The sequence below is a fragment of the Pholcus phalangioides genome, unplaced genomic scaffold (assembly GCF_987345545.1).
Source record: "Pholcus phalangioides strain wild (caught in Gottingen) unplaced genomic scaffold, Ppha-v1.0 ptg000172l_1, whole genome shotgun sequence".
Classification (NCBI taxonomy): Eukaryota; Metazoa; Arthropoda; class Arachnida; order Araneae; family Pholcidae; genus Pholcus; species Pholcus phalangioides.
In genome coordinates, this window is record NW_028301637.1 from 8,041,706 (window position 1) to 8,062,727 (window position 21,022).

Sequence of the window (21,022 nt, forward strand, 5' to 3'; positions counted from 1 at the left end):
ACCTTTAATCAAAGCCAATGATGTTTTCGATTTCTTTGCCTTAGCTTTGACATTATCAGTTCTGTGGGGTTTGAACATATCCTATACCAATAATGCGGGGGTCGATATTTTCTCATCAAAAACTGACCAGAGTATAAGCTGACCCTCCACCCCCTCCCCTCCACCTTGAGGAACGAATTTTTCCACAAAAAAAACTTGGCTTATACACGAGTATATACAGTAGTCTTGTCTTGTAGCCTGATAACGACAACTTACAGGGAAAAAAATAAGTTTAGCTTCCTTAGAACCTTAGCTTCAGAAAGCACAAAAAAATTTCAATGGGGAAAAAATGGCAACATTAGTTAAAGTCCTGATAACTATAAACAATTTTTTCCCATGTTATGATATTGGTCCGGTCCATTCCATTCTTTGCAAAAGTGATTACAATACCTGAATGATAACATTATTCATGCTTCTAATAAGTGGTGTAGAGTGTATTAGCATATGTAGGGTGATTATAATTAAAGTTCCCATAGTCTATAAGTAGTTCTTCTCAAAAACTGCTTATCTGAATACAGCCAAATTTGTAGGATATCTTAATGAGACCTCATGGAGTGATTTATGAAATAAATGAAATACAGTTCAATTTTCAACCACTAGGTGAAAAGTGGTGCTTTTTTATTGAATTTCATTTTTTTCCCATGGACCATATAGCGTATATACCAAGTTTCAATGGAATACGTTTTTCAGAGCGGTTGCTACATTGGTATGATCAGTGTCAGTATGCTGAAACTACTCAGACCTAAGTAGGACCTGTTCTGCCCCAAAGCAGAATGTCCGAAATCTACGACATGCATCACAGAACAATCAGTTCTACTGCAGAACAATCTGGAAGAATTTTAAGAAATCACTATTATGGGAACTTTTACTGCAGAACATTTCCAGTCAGCCGAGAGCTCGTTGCAGAACAATGCAAAACATTCTGCTTTGGGGCTGTTCTGGTAGAAGCATTCCATTAAATCTTAGTATACACTATATGATCTATGGGAAAATGTAAAATTCAATAAAAAAGCACCACTGGTTGTAAAAAATTGAACTTTTTTTCATAAATCTGTCTCTAGTGGTTGCATTAAGCTATCCTAAAAATTTGTCTGTATTCGAATTTGTGAGAAGAGCTACTCAGAGTACAGGAACCTTAGTTATAATCACCCTGTAGACGCTCATCATTTGGTACAGATACAACCCTTTATTTACTCATGAATTGAATATTACATTATGGGTTAGTGCAATGGTGATAGGCAATGGGAACACTGGTCTCTCATCTGGTGTTTTTAAATCATACAAAGTTTGATACATAGTTAGCAGATGTTCCATACCCCATAATGTTTCCCCCAATTCACAAATGCCGAATTAAAATTGATATTTTGTTATCAATGTACAGCATAGAGTTCCCAGCAAAATCTGCTTGATCACTTTGCTGGGAAACCCTGACCAAAACTCGAGAATTTCCCTGACTTTCACTGACCAAAACTCCGGAAGAAAAAACACTATTCAAACTCTCACCCTTTTAAATAAGCTCTTCGGGTTTCAGTTTTTCCCCTTTACAGAATTTTTTCCAAACTTTTATCAAATCTTTGCATGTTTCCCAAATTTTTGCAAAAAAAATAACCTCTCTTTTGCAGCAAAAGCTCTAAATACAGTAAAACCTCTCTTTTGTGAACACAGAAGGAATAAAAAATAATTCTGTAAAAGAAGGGTGACCCTTAATCAGGGGGTTTGAAATATATTCTTCTATCATATAAGGGGAAATTATTATTTTATCGTAAAAAAGAGGGGGTGGCTGCATCTGAGGGGGATGGCTGTTAAGAGGGGTTTTACTTTACATTCTCCCTGACTTTCCAAATTGCTTGGAGCCCTGCAATAGTTATTATATCACAAGTCATTTTTTTTTTTGGATGTAAATGGGGTATTTGTGTGGTCAGTTTAGCTGTCATTAAAATATAAAATAAGCAAAGCTGTGCATATCTATACTCACATGCCAATTAATGTAAAACTTTTCGTTTCATTCAAACTACACTTGTTATCAACATCTTGCAACTCCCACAGATGCAAACTGTTGTCTTCGCACAATGATACTAATCGACCCTACAAAAAAAGAAATAAAAAATTGATCAAAATCCATGGATCCGACATTAGAGGCCATTCTAAGTATTATGTCAGCAGATTTTTAGCCTTGTCAGCAAAATTTCTACACTCCGCCCCCATCAGAAAAATTTTGTCAGCTCTTTTCCCCTCCACCTCCTAATGCATGTTGGGATCTGAAACAAGCGGGGTCACAAGGCCCCCCCCCCCCTTTGCCCACCCCTGATGATAAAAAAAAAATTTTTAATTAAAATTTTGGAAAAACGTACCTTTATATGGTACTAGCTACTAGCTTTTACCCGCGTGGCTTCACTCGTGTGCATTTGATAACCTGAAAACTATTCAGCGATGATTCCCCCCCCCCCCCATATAACATTTGAATCCTTTCATGATCTTTTTAGTGGATGAATTTTCAGAAACCCCATCTTAGTGGGTATCATCATAAAATATAATAGTCGAATCCTGTTTTAACAAATATCATTATAGCAAAAAGAAATCTCGCTTTAACTAACACTTTTCTATAATCTCCAACCAGAAAAGTCTCCTTAAGAACAATGCAAAGTAACCTGGAATTCCTATAACAAAATTTTGATGTAATAAAGTAATTTCTCCGGTCTCTTGGAGTTCGTTATATTGGGATTCGACTGTACTGACTAAATTTCATATTTATGGCTTTAGCAATTTCAGCTCAGTGATAATTGCTCCATATAAACTTTGAACCCCCTCCCCCATTAGGAGGTTGAATTTTGTAAAATCCCTTCTCAGTGAGTTTCTACATTACAATACAAAAATACTGACAAAATTTCATATTTACAGCTTCAGTGGTTTCAGCTTCGCATGATTTCTCTATGTTACCTTTGAACCCCCCCCCCCCCCTCCCAACCCCCTAAGGGATCAGATTTCAAAAAAAAAAAACTTTTTAGTTTGCTTTATGTCATGAAATCAAAATTGACTGAATTTCATATTTATAGCTTTAGCTATTTCGGCTCAGGATGATGAAAGAGTCAGTCAGTCAGGCAATGTAATTTTATATGTGTAGACTCCCCATTAACTGTGGTTTCGCTCGCATGGATTTGGTAATCGGCAAATTACTCGACGATGATGGGGCTCAGTGATGATAGGGCGAGTTCGGCTCAGTGATAATTGCCTTATATAACTTTTGAACCCCCAGGGGATTGAATTTTTAAAAATCCCTTCTCTGTGAGGCTATACATTGCAATATAAAAATGCTGACAAAATTTCATATTTATATCTCCAGCGGTTTGGGCTTGGCGTGACTTCTCCATGACCCCCCAACCAATTAAACCCCTTTATCATCCCCTTAGGGGTGAAATTTAAAAAAAAAACACTTAAAGTTTGTCATTATGTCATAAAATAAATTTACGGACCAAATTTCATGCATGCTACCTTTGAACCCTCTTATGGGTCAAATATCGAAAGAGCCCTCCTTAGTTAGACCTTACGTCATGAAATGAAACTTCTGACTAAATTTCATGAATTTCAGCGCTTTTGGCTAGGCACGATTTCTCTATATTACCTTTGAACCACCACTTCAAAAAAAAAAACCTTCTTAGTTGATTTTTAAGTCATGATCTAAAACTTCTGATCGAATTTCATGAATATAGCTTCAGTGGTTTCGGCTTGGCATTATTTCTACATATGACCCCTTTTTTTATTGAGAACCACCTTAAGTTTCGAAAAAATGCTTCTTAGTGTGTCCTCACATCATGAAACAAAACTTCAGACCGAATTTCATAGTTATAGCTTCAGCAGTTTTGGCTTGGCGATGATGAATCAGTCAGTCAGGACGATGTTATTTTAGATACATAGATTATAATCAATTTCTGTTAATTTTGATGCTATTTGAAGGCTAAGAACTCAAAATTTCTCTTTCAGAAATTAATTGCAACCTACTTTCTAAGTCATATATGTAAACCAATGGACCAACCAATTTCATTGCAAACAGTCATACTATACTGAAAATACGTTCTCATCCAATCACCGAAGTTAAGCACCATCGGGTGCGGTTAGTACTAATCCCGTCCGGGTCATTAAATTACCTTTTTTATAGAAGAGTAGACGTGGTCCAGGACCTTGCTCTGTCACTGTAGAGGGCTCACTAGAGCCACCAGACGGAGAGGAGATATATGGTTCTCAACATTGGAGCTGGCCACAGTGACACAAAAGGCTCACCTAAGCCACTAAGCCGAGAAAAACTGACATGGTCTAGGATCCGGCCTGTTCACGGTAAACAAAGACGGGCTCACTAGAGCTACAAATCCATAGACATAAATTTTGTATACTGGGAATTTTTGTAATTGTAACTTTTTAAATCTGTACCTACTTATTTTTTAATGTGTTTTATATTCATGTGCTGTATTATATATTCATAATAAAGCACCTGACATTGCCCAGCTCCTCATCCGGGTAAACAGCTAAAATTGACAAGAGGATATAGAGCCTGGGTAGTGCAAGATATGAAATAAAATGCATTTTTTGTAAAAATGAACAAAGTGGCACGTTTACAGATTGCTTAAGTGACCCGCAACATACTCGCAGAACACTTAAGTAGACTGTGGTACATTTAAAGAACCCTTAAGTAACATGTGGACCAGTTAGAGCTCTTAAGCAGCCCATAGTGCAGTTCTACATCACTCAAGTTACCCGCAGCACATTCCGAAATTACTTAAGTGATTTGGGCATAATTATGGATAACTTGAGTGACGTGCAGCATAGTTCCATTTAAGTGGCCTGCTACACATTTCTAGAGCACTTGAGCGACCCGGACACATTTCCAGATCCCTTGAAGGATCCACAGGGCATTTAGAAATCCCTTAAAGTGGCTCTGTAGAGGACTTATCAATAGGGAAAAATGTTAGTGCAGGTGCCCACAAACTAGAGAAAAGTTTTTCTTGTTTTTCACATTCCTAGTAAAAATGTCATTAAGAATATTTCATATTTTTATAAAGGGTGGTTGATGATGTTTGCATCATTCAAATCCACCTTTTCCCTTGTCATCAAAAGTCAGCAAACCCGAACCCCCCCCCCCCCCCCATCAAAGCTGACATGATACTTGAATGACTCCTCATTGCTGGATTTGTATAATTAGTCAAAAATCCCATTTAATTGAATTCATGGATATTCTTACCTGTTTAGGAATAAACATCAAATTAGCAACACTATTTTGAGATTTATGCTCGCCTTTGAACATAACACCGGGTGCTCCATATCTTGAAAAATAAATGTCAAGGATAACTCTCAGTTTTCAATGGTTTCAAATGATCCTACAAGTCACAGAATGAACTTCAGTTCTTCATATAGAACTGTGTTTCCCGAAATGGGCAATAGAATACACGGAAATAGACTTGGAAGTCTGGGGGGCATGATGATGATGTCAATTCAGATATACATATATACATTAGATAAGTCGACTCTACCTTTGATGCTGGGGGTGGGGGCAATGTCCCCCTACCCATATCTCCGCCCCATGGACAAAAGAATGGTCTAAGTGGGGGACAGAAGCTACGAGTATAACGTAGGCATGTTCGATCACTGGGAAGCGATATGCATTGCTATTACAGGATGAAATTTTTCCAGCTCTGGAAGCACGTCACTGCCTTGCAGACAAAATCTTTATGCAAGACCGAGCTCCTCCACACATTGCAGTGTGTTAAGAATGTTCTTAAAACACATTTTACAGAAGAACATATCAGTTGGCACTTCCCTAATCTATGGCCTCCTGATCCAGACCTTGATCCATGTGATTTTTGGCTTTGGCGGGCATTTGAAACATCTGGTAAGTCGTGACAATTCAAGAACTTTACTTGACCTTAAAGGCAGTATTTCACGTCACGTGCTGAACATTTCCCCACACACACTTCGGTCGGTTGTGGAACAGTCGTTTGAGCCTCAAGTAGAACTGCTGGTTTTAGATGCTGCTTTACAGATTGCTTTCAGTGCACAGACAAAACAAATCGGCTCAGAGTTTTTCTTCTCTCTAACTCTTTCACATGCGTATAGGAATTCATCGTTATGGTAAAGATCGGTGCAATTAAAAATAATAATAAAAATAAGCAAAACACCGTAAGAAACTCAAAGACCTGATCTATTTTAAACTAATTTCCGTAGCATTGAGTGTGTCTCTCGTAGCTTCGTAGTTTATTGCGGCCATCTGTAGAGACTACGAACAATCCATAGCAGCTAGCAACTCTGCCAATGATATATACCAGGGGTTGCCAACAGCTGGCCAATGTTTGAGAAAGTTAGAATATGAAGGTTTTTAAGATAGCTGATGCAAAGATATATTTACGAAAAAGAAAATTCAACTGCCCTTGCGAGAATTGAACCCACATCCTTTCACTTAGCCAGTTAACACCCTAGATCACTACACTACAAAGGTAATGATTATCTCAATCTTTACTTGGAGCTCGTGTGCACTGTGAACGGGACCGTACATGGACGGTTGGACCTAACTCAGGCCAAAGCTCACAATTTCTGACACTGCAACCAGTTGGTGTCATATCTGAGGATGATGTCACTCTCCACTATCCATACGAAGGTTTTTAATAGCTGGCTAATACAAAAGATATATTTAGGAAAGAGAGAAAATTCAACTGCCCTTGCGGGGAATCGAACCCATGTCCTTTCACTTTCCTGGCGAACGCCCCAGACCAGAGAGGTAACGAATTTCTCAATCTTTCCTTGGAGCTCATGTGCACTGAACAGGGCTGTAGCATGCCTTCTTGGGAGCCCCTTAAAGGGTTATTATGCAAAATAAGTGTTAATTTCTCTGGGGGCCCCTTATTCAGCTCGGAGGCTGGCAGCTTAGTTACGGCCCTGTCTATGGCTAATTATAAAAAAAAATAAATGGCCATAATTATAACAAAAAATATGCCAACATTTCAACATTTTAGGGAAATGGATATATAAGAATCTGGCCAAAGCATGGCGAAAGTAGGTCTACGACTTTCTTGCATTGGCTGATGTTCAACTAGGCTGGCCAATTCACGAAGTGGCCAACTTCGGGCTTTGACAGTAACATATAGGTTCATGTATAAAAGCATTACCTTTATGTATAAAGTACTGGCCAAAAGCTTGCAAAATATGAATAGGAGCAGTTTTTGGTATTAAAATGGTTGTTTTCGATGGTATGGTAGGGGGGGGGGGTAGGAAATGAGCATTTATAGAACTTCAGCCTACCCGTCTTTTCTGTTATCCGGCCCAACCTTCCACCATATTAGGCCGGATAGTCTGGCAACTGTATATGAACGTCTTTCACTAACTACCTTTGTTTGGTTACTTATTACAATATATTATCAGTGTTTTTTTGACTTCGTCTTAATGTGTTTCAACTTTATATCAGAAATTTAAAAAAAAAGTAATTTTTATTACGAGGTGAGGAAAATTTAACGCACACTCTCTACAACTTTGTACGAAAATAAATAAAAAACTGTCACAGTCAATAACCGTCAAAAGCACCATTCAAAATTAAAGGATACATTTTAACACAGCCCGAATAGGTTCCTATAGCCATTATGGAGAGATGTGGATCCCATGCAAGTGCTGTTGGCTTATGCGGGAAACCAAATGTACAAATCTGAAAAGGAATAGAACATTAAATATTGATTGTTTTAAGGTTGGGAAAAAAAAAGTGAACAATATTATTTAAAAAAATAGGGGAATCATATTTAAAAGAGAGCATACTTTTGATAGATTGAAATACTCTTCCTGGTTTTTCGAAGTTTCCCCGTTGAACTGCAGGCTCTTATTCACTTTGAACTTGAACATTTTCGTACTTATATGATCCTCTGAAATGAAACATTATTAATGGACACTTGATGTATCAAAAATCATGATATCGAGCGACAACAAATTTTTCAATTAGACCATAATTTGATCTGTAATAAAAATGTGTTTCTATGCACATACACATCACTTAAAATTTGACGAGACATACAAAGAGCAGATGACTCAATCTAATTACATTATGTCCCATCACTGTGTCTCAATGAAGAGATTTTAGTAGAAGAAGAAAAGGTTGAGAAACACTGATCTATGGTTCACAAGCTTTCTACGTACAGGGTGATTATAAAAAAACTATCCCGACATATGGGCCCCTAACTATCATACCATTCACAGAAACTGAATGAAATTTTGGCATAAGGTATTTTGAGGTATGCGCTCAAGAATGATATGGAAAACAACAGTGTCACTCTAACAGTTACGGTTACAGTGAGAAAATTTCGAAAATATCAAATGGCAACACCAAGTTTTTTGTATTGGAATGTGATCTCCATTGTGAAAAACCCTAAATAGCGTTCGAACGGCAACTGTAGCATGAAAATCACCGGCAGTACATAGGCTAAAAGTGAGGACAACCAATAAGGACAGAGAAGCAGCATAAGATAAAGCATTTTATTGTGTTTCACAAATTTTCCACATGACCTTGTGGAGGACTAATCAGGCTGGGATCTCAGCCGAAGAAACGGTGTGACGAATGAAACGAACATTAATGCTCTGGTGCATGACAAAGTCCTTTTTACTTTTTCCTTGCCTAGCTCCGGGGATTTTTGTGCTACAGGTGCCATTCCAACGCTATTTAGTGTTTTTTAGTATGGAGGTCGCATTCCAATACAAAAAACTTGGTGTTGCCATTTGATATTTTCGAAATTTTCTCACTGTAACCGTAACTGTTAGTGACACTGTTGTTTTCCATATCATTCTTCAGCGCATATCTCAAAATACCTTATGCCAAAATTTCATTCAGTTTCTGTGAATGGTATGATAGTTATATGTCGGGATAGTTTTTTTATAATCACCCCGTACTTCCAGTAGGTACTCAAAGCATAAAATGTGTAGAACAACTGCTTCATAGATAATATTTCTCCCATCATAACTGATACTACCCGCTGAAGATGATCATAGGTTGACATCCTGAACCCTAAAGACCAGACACATCTGATCTAACGTCACCTTATGGAGACATCGAAGTGCACAAAAAGATGGATGAGACAGGAAATGAAGGGACACTCTCAGTAAACAATGTAGTATGATTAGTTCCAGTTGATAATCTATCAATCGTTTGGAATAAGAATTGGCGAATAAATCAAGAATCTTGTATAATAATTCAGCAACACTTGGCAAAGAAAGCAAAAATGTTATCGTCTAGCAATAGCTGGTGAAGAAATCTATAATCTTGTATAATCTTTCATATGTGAAAGTATGTATGTATGTTTGTTCTTTATACAAATCTATAATTTCAGATCGATAGTCACCAAATTTTGCACATATACCAAACAGGACTGGGATTGAACCATAGGCTACTTTAAAAGTTCGTCAGAGCTGGGCAAATGCACGATATGGGCGAAAAACTGTCAGGCAACAATAGTTCCTGGGCCCCAACAGTCACTTTTGTGGAATCTTTACTCTGGTTACCGTGGTTTCCTAACAATGCGTTACAGACATGTATATGCCTTTACAATGGTTTGTCACTTCTTTAACGCTTATAAAAGTTTATTCCTTTATAATGGTATGTCACTTTTTCAATCCTCCTAGCAATCGAAGAAAACCTGGGAAGCGCTGGGTATTTTTGCTAGTGTAGAAATAAAAAATCTTGCATAATTATCTAGCAATAGTTGATAAAAAAAAATAGAAAATCCTACATGAACATCTAACAATAAAAATAGTTGAAGAAATTCAAATCTTGTGCATTCGTCCCACAATAGTTGGCAACGAAATTGAGAACCTTGCACAATTATCCAGCGATAGTTGGCGATAAAACTGACAATCTTGTATAATACTTGGCAATAGTTGGGAAAGAAATATAGAATCTTGAATAATCATCTAGATATAATTAGCAAAGAATAGAGAATCTTTTATAATCATAAAATAATGGTCCAACAACAATTGGTGAAGAAATCGAGAATCTTGTATAATCATATAACAATAACTGGCAAAAAGATTGAGAATCTTATACAATATTTGCCAATAGTTTGGGAAGAAATCAAGAATCTTAATACAATCACCTAGCAATATCTGGAGAACAAATTGGAAATCTCGTACAATTGTCCAGCAATAGTTGGCGAAGAAATAGAAAAACCTTGTATAGTCATTCAACCTCATTTTGCAAAGTAATCTGGAATCGGATAGAATCAGATATCAAGAATCAATCCAGTGACAGCCACTGGCATAGGCCACGGAACCTAGGGGCCGAGGCTCTTTGAGCCCCAATTTCTGAAAAAAAACGCATTGCACCTTCCTTCTCCTGCATATGCACTTGAGTCCCATATATACTCATTGCCATAAAAATTTGCGCACCAAGAAATAATTGTGGGATCGAAACGAAAGTTGGCCTGAAGGTACATGTTGGGCAGATATGCAAATGATTAGAAATGCAGCGTGATTGCGCATTGCATAATGCCACTAGAGGGCGTTGAACTTCGTTCTCCTTGGAGTATAAAACAGGTAAGCAGAGTTTGCTGGAGTGTATTTAATCATTTGCAAAGGAAATACTGAGGTAGACATGCCGTTACGCCGCCGTCGAAGACCATATGAGCAGTTGTCAGAGTTCGATAGGGGAAGAATCATCGGGATGATGGAAGCTGGGTGGTCAGCTCGGCGAGTAGCTCGTCAACTAAGCCATTCTGATTTTACTGTGAGGAGGTGTTGGGACCAGTGGAGAGAAGAGACGTCATTTACACGGCAACCAGGTTCAGGACGCCCTCGACAGACCAGTCGTCGAGAAGACCGTCACATCATCCGAAACGCATGCGCAGAGCCAACTGCCTCATTGGCCGCTATCCAGACACAGGCAGCAGCTTCACTACGGGCCCCTGTGTCTTCCCAAACCATCGCAAGGTGCCTGGCTGAAGGACATCTGGTATTGCGGCACCCATGACGTGTGCTGCCAATGACACTCACCCACCAACGCCTCCGTTTGGAGTGGTGTCGAGCCCGACGGGATTGGACTGCATCGGAATGGAACCAGGTCGTCTTCAGCAACGAATCGAGATTCAACTTCAGCAGTGATGACAATCGTGTTCGTGTGTGGAGGCCCCGCGGTGAACGCTTCAATCCTGCCTTCGCTTTACAGCGGCACACCGCTCCCACAGCTGGTGTCATGGCATGGGGTGCTATTGCTTAAGATACACTGTCACCCCTAATATTGATCCATGGCACAATGACAGCCCAGCGGTACGTCCATAACATCCTTCAGCCACATGTGTTGCCACTCATGGCAGGGCTCCCAGGAGCCATTTTTCAACAAAACAATGCTAGGCCACACACAGCAAGGATGTCACAAGACTGCCTCCACCACATTACCACCCTTCCCTGGCCTGCTCTATCCCCAGATTTGTCACCAATCGAGCATATCTGGGATCATTTGGGACGGCAAGTAGGACACCCTACAAGGTTGGTGGAACTAGAGGCGCATTTACAGCAACTGTGGAACGAGATGTCGCAGGACATCATACGGAACTTGTATGCCTCAATGCCCGCTCGTATCGCATCGTGCATTCGCACTAGAGGGGGGTCCAACAGAGTACTAAAACTTCTGTTCATCTGTACTTTTTTCTGCAATAAATTATCCTTTTTCTTGGATTTTCTAATCACTTACTTATATCAACGTAGTACTTACATGTGTAAAATTTCGTTTCATTTTGACGACTTCTGGGTGTGCAAATTTTTATGGCAATGGGTGTATATATGGGATGACCATCAGCTTTCAGCGCCTCAAATGTTTTCCTCATGTCAGCACCTGTGACCACTGGATATGCTTACTTTTGAACACTTAGTCTTCTAAGCGCAATCACTAATACACATTACAGCCCCCCCCCCTCCTCTCCCCTTTTTACATTGACTTTTTGTAAATTTATTTAAAATAGAAAATGGGGCACATATATTATACAGTCGAATCCCGTTTTAACGAATACCGTTATAGCGAAAATCTCATTTTAACGAACACTCTTCCAATCACTCTAGATAAGTTTACATAGTAACAATGCAAAAAATCTGAAATTCCTTTATAACGGAACCTCGTTGTAACGAAGTGATTTCTCCGGCGTCTTGGAGTTCGTTATAACGGGATTCGACTGTACATAGGGAGCTTCCAAGCTAGAGCCTCCCCTCCCCCGTCAAAAGGGCAATGACTCATTTTACACTGGAGCCATGGAGTTGGCGATTTAACTAGAACCTGAAAACACACAGTAACTAAATTTAACACACAAACAATGCTTTGATTCAATGCCTAGGATAAAACTTTAAAACTAATCAAAATAACTAATTAAATTTTAAAAATGACGCAAACAAAGAAACTATGTCAGCAACCAACCAAATCAAACACATGTACTGTTTCCAGTCGAAACCAGGTTCTCGGCTAAATAAATCAATCGAAATTATTAGTCATCGGTCGTATCAAAGGCGGAATAAATCAAAACTAAATAAATTTCATTCAATTTCGACCTTCCGCTAAACAAAACAAACACTCAATTTCCCCCAGTCAGTCTATCACTTTTTGGTACCAGACGAGATTTTTTTTGTTGTTTACAATCGGCTACTTCAAAAGAGATTCGTAAAATGTTGACCATATGTTTACGTCCAGAATGTGGGGATCCCGAAATCAATGAAAAAAAAAACGGTACACATCACAGTCTTGTATAAGCTGACCATACTTCCTCAAGAAAAATACGGGACATTCGGATTCAAAACAGTCACACAACCCTCGGTTTACGAACTTAATTCGTTCCTTAGTTCGCAAACCGAAATAATTTTCCCTGTAGGAATGAATGCAAAAAACAATTAATTAATTCGTTCTCGGGCTCCGAAGACTTCTAGCGTGAATTCAGTGCTGTCATGGTCCCAGGGTCGTAACTGGGGGAGGGGCGGACCGACGGCTCTGGTGCCAAGGGCGCTGAACCAGAAGGGGGAGCCGAATTCACCCTTTAAGTGCTTCTTCTACATTACAAGGGGCACCAAAATGCCGGCTTGCCCGGGTGACCATGCACCTGCATGGCCCCCCGAGCACGGCCTGGGGGCATCAAGAGAAGAGGGGGCCTCAGAAATTGACAAGTACTTGAATTTTTCGATAATTAATAGGTAGGGTCTCAGCATAGGCGAAGATAGACTTGAAAGTCTGGGGGAGGCACGACGACGTTTGCTGGGGGGGGGCATGATGATGTCAATTCATATATACGCAAATACATTAAATTCGTTGCTTTACCTCTTGTCGCTGGGGGGGGGGGTCATTGCCCCCCCCCATGCCCCCGTATCTCCGTCCATCGGCCTCAGTAAAGTCACTTGGCCCGGGAGGGTCCTTAAGACGACCCTGCGTGAACTTTTATAACAGCTTCTGTGCATAACCAATGGTTATCATTAGAGAACGGATTATATGCACTCTGGCCGAATTTGTTTTTAAAATATGCAATAAAAAATGCCAAAATGTGCACTTAAAAATGCTAAAATACACACTTAAAAATGCTAAAATACACACTTAAAAATGCTAAAATACACACTTAAAAATGCTAAAATACACACTTAAAAACCCAAAATATGCACTAAAAACCCTCAGGGCCGGCTTAACCCATATGATGGCCTTAAGTACTCAAGTGAGTTTGTTGCCTCCCCCCCCCCCCCCCCGAGGGCCGGTGCCAGCATAAGGCAACGAGGCAGCGGCCTAGGGCGGCATGATTACAGGGGGTGGCATTTTTTATGACAAATTAGTTATGACGGTGTTTCCACTCTCGCAGATTTTTGCACATCAGAATCATTTTGCGGGGAGAGCACATATAGGCGGAGATAGACTTGGAAGTCTCTCTCTCTTAAACCGAGAACAACTCAGGTCTATCACCATGGGCAATTTACTACCTAGTGAGTTTTGCTGGAAGTGTGTGTACCTAACAGTCTGAGTGCGCATCTAGTGTTGAGTATGGTTTTTCAGTGCTGCCATCTATCTCAGGACTTGGAAGTCTGGGGGAGGGGGCACGATGATGATGATGTGACTTCATCTATACATACATGCATTAGATCAGTCGACTTCACCTTTGATGCTGCCCGTATCTCCGCCCACGGGAAAGCACGAGTGGGTAAATAATAAGCGCAAGCAAAGGCTCTAGCGGGGTGCTTGTTCGGCTCAGGAATGTTTAGATTGCTCGTTTTTGTATACCGGGGGTTCTCAAAGTGCGCATCGCGGCTCCTAGGGGCGTCACCAAACTTCGTCAAGGACGTCGCGGTGAGCTTGCGATATTCATATGTGCCTATTTGTTGCTTCGAAGTGATTCTTTGTTAAGGCTGCTCTGGGGAGCCGTGGACGATCGTTAAGGCAAGGTAGCCGCGGGGGAGGAAAGTTTGAGAGCTACTGCTGTATACCTATATGTGCTCTCCTTCAGTCTGTTATGGGAATCATCTCATGGACTCCTCTTCTTGCGAACAAGGTGATATAAACAAAACCACCAGCTTTATGCCATTTTTCTTCACGATGCTCCAAAAAAAAAGAGAAAAAAATATTATTACATTTGGCTTGTTTTGTCCCGACTTATTTCCCCTTTTGACAGCCCAAGATATCGCCAAAAACGTCGACACTATATTAATGCCAAGTTTGTCTCCGACAACGAACAACTTATATTTTGGGGTTATTCATTGTCTGTGTATTTTCTATGGGATTAGACTACTGTTTCTCAAAGTGTGCGCCGCGGCTTCTAGGAACGTCGCCAACCTTTGTCAAAGGACATCGCAGTGAGCTGTTGACATTTATGATTGCCTATTTAGTGCTTTTTTTTTGGACTCCTGGGTAGCCACGGATAAACGTTGTCACGGCAAAGGAGCCTCAGGTAACAAAATTTAAAAAACCAATGCTCTAAATCCTAAGTGTGATTCGCCTCTTCTCAGAGGTTAACGACCCACACTTTGAGAACCACTGTATTAGGGTAATAGACGTGACGAAAAAACTCTTTTCAGATAGTCGTATCTAAGGAGTGGCAAAAAATTATTTGCCTCAGGTGTCAAAATTTCTAGAACTGGTCCTGTCCCCCCCCCCCTCCACCCGTCCCCTTTGTTATTAACCTTAACGTATGGCCCCAAGGGCCTCGTGACAATTAGATCTGATTAGAATTTCCGAAAGTAAGTATGCAAATTGGTAAGAGAAAATATTTTTAGGTGAGTAGGGGTGGGGAGATTCAGAAAAATCATTTTGCCTTGACCCTGTGATGCCCAGTGCTGTCTTAAGGCATGGGCGCACCCGGGCGCGGCCCGGTGGCCTCAGGAGAAAAGACCTCACAAAAATTAGATATGGTTGAAATTTTCGAAAATTTGTCTGGTAGGGTCTCAGGAAAATCATATGGCCCGTGGCCCACGATGCTCTTAAGACGGCTCTGGTGATGCCACGGCTCGGGTGCCTGAAGTGCCATGGACAAGTTGATTTGGTTAAAATTTTGATGAGATTACGTATGAAAATTGGTAGGTCGGTATTTGTAGCTATTTAACTCTAGAACGGCCGGAGCAGTCATTTTGACGGTTTTTGATTTTGGAAAAGTTATGATTCCGGCAGTGTTTGACGGCACACACTCAATTCTCGGTGGCTTTTCATTATTTCTGTACTTATCTGTGTGCACAAAAATTGAAGACATTGAAGGTTGTGTGCGGGATTCATCGACGTTTATACACCTAGAACGGCCAAGAGCAGTCATTTTGACTTTTTTTTTTTTACTTTTATTACCAGACGCGCCCCGCTCCCCATCCGATACAGACATCAGAGCGTTCCCGATTGCTATGACGTCGATAGCCATTGCTAAGAAGCGGGTGAGTTCCAGTTTCCTGTCCAATAATAATGATAATAATAATAGAAAAGGGAAACGGGCGCTTTATCCATTTAAATGTACAAAACATGCTCTTTTGCCTCCATCATCAACACTCCCTAATTTTATGGCCACTTACTTAAAGGGCCCCCCCCTTCAAAGATTACGTAATAGCCGCTCCGTATTCTTCTTTTCTCTCTCTCTCTCCCCCTATAATACTGAAACCTATCTCTTGACCATTGTATTGCCATCCGCAGGATATTGACTTTATGGTTTTATTTCATCTATATTACGCATTTAGGGAAGAAGTTCTTACCAAATCCCTAAAAGTCATCAAATTGAGCTTTGTTTGTGTGAATGGAAAATCCCTAAAGAAAATACTCTTTCAGTCCTTGCAATTTCAGGCTGGCCCCATTTCCTGAAGAAAAATATGGGGAATCAGGATTTCAAGTACGAAAAATTGATAATTGTTGCCAAATATGATGTCAAAAGCTAGCAAAGTGGCTAATTATAGCTAAAAAAATCGGGACAGCCGAAAATGCGTCCCGGAAAATCGGGCCTTTATATATGGTCACACCTACCGAAATTCCCCGGTTTTTCTCTTTTATTTGTTTAATATGTTTTCTTTGATGCGGACTGTGTGTGTTATCACGGGGATAAACTACAGATTTTTCAAGTCTGAATTGGCACCTATGGAAATGTGTCCGGGCTGCTAAAGTGCTCTGGAAATGTGCAACGCATCACTCAAGTGATCCATAATTACGCCACGGATCACTTAAATTATCTGGGACTGTTTCGCGGGTAACTTGAGTGGTGTAGAACTGCACTGGCGGCCGCTTAAGTGCTTTAAAATTGTGCCACACGTCACTCAAGGGGATCTCTAAATGTGCCATGGATTGTTTAAGTGTTCTGGAACTGTGTCGCGGGTCATTTAAGCGATCTGTAAATGTGCCGCTTAGTTCATTTTTACAAAATTGGGTTTGAGGGATTAAAAAGAGGGAAATTTTGCTGACAAGAGGTGGGGTCAAAAATGGCTAAAAATTTGCTGACGTAATACTTGAACAGCCCCTAAACGGTCATAGTTTGAAATCTTATTCACCATGAGAATATGGTGCCTTTCTGAGTTACTTTGTTCATAACCATTAAGGCGCCGTTCAAGTATTACGTAAGCAAATTTTTAGCCATTTTTGACCCCCTCCCCCCCTTGTCAGCAAAAGTCAGCAAAACGCTGCCCCCCTTCCCCCCCCCCCTCTCAGCAAAATTTCATCATCAGGTCTGCCCCTCTGAATCCTAACTCATATTTTCATAAAGGGTGGTTGATGACGTAAGCATTATCCAAAACGCCCCTTCCCCCCTTGTCATCAAAAGTCAGCAAATCGGAAACCCCCTTCCCCCCCCCATCGATGATGACGTAATACTTGAACGGTCCCTAAACGGGAAAAAATAAAATTTTATCAGAAAGAATGTGCCTTCTAGAAAATACTGAAAATAAGTTAACAGTACAGTATACAGGGTGTTCTGTTAATGGATCGACAGACTCTGGGGGTTGTTAGTAGACATCAAGCGGAATAAAAATTGCAATGGAACATGGTGTCACAAACCACGTTGAGAGGGTGAAAACGCATGCAAGTTTCGACGCCACGCTGGAACGACAAAAACTACAATAATAACTACAAAAAGATTTATTTAGTTAATTTTTACAAGAGTTGTTGGAAGTGGCGCCCTATGCAATGACGTCATTGCATAGTCTACAATGACGTAAAAACGATTCCCGGACGCGCTCGAAGATACCAGATATGCTTTTGATGTCGTCCGCAGCGCGTGATCCTACCTCCAGCGAATGCGTTTCGCGACGCTGCTTACGTCAGATATGGTGAGCGAACCCACGGAACCCATTCAGCGGTCAACTGACATCCACCTCTCGTCTCGTATGGACTAAGAGCCTGCATGCGTTTTTCACGATTTCCACCCTCTTAACGTGGTTTGCAACACCATGTTCCATTGCAATAATTGTTGCTCTTGATGCCTACTAACAATTCTCTGAGTTTGTCGGTCTGTATACAGGGTGATTCAAAACTCTACGTACAAACTTTTAGGGGAGGTAGAAAACACAAAAACTAAACAGAATCATATAGGAATGTGTTTCACTTTTTTTGCATAACTGCGGATGGTGCGAAACTTAACGTGTACACGTACTGTCCTCGTGTAAAGTATTGCTAAATAAAGAGTTTTTCCACAGATTATTGTCTTTTCATTTGTGCATCTTTGTTTATGCTCCAACTGATCAGGTTGGGGGTTTCCGGTCATTCATTCCCATGTGATTCTGTTTTGTTTTTGTGTTTTCCACCTCCCCTAAAAGTTTGTACGTTGAGTTTTGAATCACCCTGTATATACTGTATGTATATAAAGCCCCGTTCACATGTGCAAGATTGGGGGTCGCTTTGGTGGTAATTACCGGCATGACAACTTTTTTACCCTCGTAGGGAAGAAAAAGGTGGGAGAGAAGCTCATCAAAAAAAGCCCATCTTTCTTGGGGTGGATTGGAGGTCAACACCTACCTTCTCTCCCATAATCCTTTGCGCCGCGAAAACTGCTATAAGTTCCTTCGTCAACCATCTTGAATCAATCACTTCCGTTCAACCTACGTAACCAGTGGCGACTTCCGGAAGAAGAGGGGAATTACCGGCATAAACTTAACGTCATGTGAACGGTCTATAGCGAAAATCCCCGTTACCGGGAACTTCCCGGGATGTTTTATTGTGCATGTGAACGGGGCTTATATTATAGCACACATGTAAACATCAGTGAACTGGAACTACTGCTGTCACCTGTCGAACTGCGAATACAACTGTTGTGACTCTTCGATTGAAACTGATAACCGGTTTTTGTTTGGTGTCCCGCATAGAAAATTTCAATATAATATGATATTGACAAATATATTTTTTGAGTAATAAATACGTATAATAGTGAATTGTCAAGTTTGCTTCAATATTTTAACAGCTATTGTTTGTGTACGGAAAATTAACATTAGTAAGGTATAAACAGCATTACTATCGAAATGCGACCAGTCATGGGTAAACTTCCGGGCCGCAAAAGGTGTTCCGGTAGAAAATATTAATACACACTACACGACAAATGCGTAGGCTGACCATATTCATAAAAATACGGGACATCAGTATCCATACAGGATATCACCAATTGTCGCAAAAAAAGGAAAAAAATTGTAAGTAAAGTTGGTAATTAGAGCCAAAATACAAATATACAAACACAAGGGGGGGGGGGCCACAACAGGCAAAATGCCCAACCAAAGAGAAAAGGAGGCGCCCACATAACAAATATGGATGTCACACATTTCTAAAATGCAGCAACCCAATTAAAAATTCGTTCAATATTGTCAAAGGCAAGTAAAGTTGTCATTTTTGGCAAAAGTTTGCCAAAGACAAATAAAGTTGTCAGCTGGGATGGCCAACATAACGGGAATATCCCGTAATAGTCGGGTCGTATGACACCTCCCTATATATTCACGTTTCTGGTCCGCGAGGGGCAGAAATACCGCGTATCTGGTCCGCGGACTGAAAAAACTGTGCACCCCTGCTTCAAATTACCCTCAGGTAAAGGGCCTCTGGTTTTCAATCGGGGGGCAGGGTGAGATATCAAGTAAGTGGTTTCAAAAAAACCTGTGAAAGTGTTGCAGAAGTCACTGACAGGTAGGCATACCCCCACCAGCATAGGCGTACGCAGAATTTTCTAAGGAGGGTTTAAATTTTTTTTTTCTCTTCTCAAGGGGGGGGGGGTTTACGTTTTTTTCCTGCAAAATAACACTTGAGGGGGGGGTTAGGACCCCAAACATCCCTTTGCGTACGCCAATGCCCACTAGTGACCATTTTTGTTCTTCACTGTTGGACTCCACATTGATATTTGTCAGTAAATTTAACTTGCAAAAAATTTAAAAAAGTCGAACTTCTGGAGCTACAACCATGTCAGCCTGTCTCTCACCGAGGTCCCTATGCATGCAAATATTGGACCTCAGAGAGGGCCTTTCTTTCTTTCAAACCGATCACAACTCCGGTCTATTGCAATGGGCAATTTACTACCCTCTGAGTTGTTCCGGAAGTGTGAGTGTGCGTGTGACCTAATAGTTGATTGCGTATATAGTGCCATGCGTGAATTAGTGCCGCTATGGAAGTGTAATGATTGAACACTTGTAGCGTTGTAGTGCTGTTGCTCTCTGCGGCGCGACTTTTTAACGGGGAGATCGGCCCGCATTCGCACTTCGGAGTTGGGAACCACAGAAAATCAACTCCAGCCTACCACCATTGTGGCGACGGTGGGATTCGAACCCGGTGGTCTGAGAGTGTGCCGCCGGTCACTTTAGTGGTCTAGGAATGTGTCACGAGTCTCTTAAGTGATCTGGAAAGGTGCCTCGGGTCAGTTTTAAGTGAAGTAAGAATGTGCCGCGGGTCACTTTTAAGTGAAGTAAGAATGTGCCGCGAGCCACTACGTGAACCGTGATACATTACAGGCCACTTAGTGATTCACGGCATAATTACAGATCATTTAAGTGACCCGGGCCGCTGTTTCAAATCACGTAAAAAGCCCGCGGCACATTTTCCGATCACTTGTGACCTGCGGCACATTTACAGACCAATTATGTAACCCGGGCCGCTGTTTCACATCACGCAAAAAAAGTCCACGCCACATTTGCAGACCACTTATGTGGCCCGTGACACGCTTTCAAATTAATGAAGTAGCCGCACTCTTTGACCCCTTGCCATGTCCCCCACATCCTGGAGTAGGGCCCCTAGGCTGGAATCTTTTGCGGGGCCCTTTATGATGGAGTTATAGCATAAAAAAAGACAAAAAAATAATGAAAATCGTCCCGGGCCCCAGGGCTGGAGCCTTGCCAGCCCACCCCTTGTGGGAGCCATACCCCTTGCCCTTGGGTGACCAGAAAAATTCGCCATACGGAGAAGACTACGTGATAGAAATTCGAATTATTTTATGACACGTAGCTCAAGCAATAACGTGACGATATTTCCCGGAATCATTACAATGGCTCATCCATTATTCTTTTTTGCCCACGAACAGCGACAGGTGAGGCCATTGTTCCGCAT

General features: G+C 40.9%; 1 protein-coding gene across 2 annotated transcripts in view; it reads right to left on the reverse strand.

The window, feature by feature from the left end:
• LOC149063663 (lethal(2) giant larvae protein homolog 1-like) overlaps positions 1-12,634 on the reverse strand; it is a 73,510-nt gene extending 60,876 nt beyond the window's left edge. Inside the window, exons 1-5 of one of the 2 annotated variants that reach the window (XM_089255767.1) lie at positions 12,452-12,634; positions 7,825-7,928; positions 7,620-7,717; positions 5,270-5,351; positions 2,015-2,124 (exon numbers count right to left, since the gene is read on the reverse strand). In XM_089255767.1, the coding sequence (XP_089111893.1) occupies positions 2,015-2,124; positions 5,270-5,351; positions 7,620-7,717; positions 7,825-7,908 (374 nt within the window). In that variant the 5' untranslated portion in view covers positions 7,909-7,928; positions 12,452-12,634. The remainder of the gene's footprint in view (positions 1-2,014; positions 2,125-5,269; positions 5,352-7,619; positions 7,718-7,824; positions 7,929-12,451) is intronic. The other variant, XM_089255768.1, reaches the window with a different exon arrangement.
• Between the last annotated feature and the right edge of the window lie 8,388 nt (positions 12,635-21,022).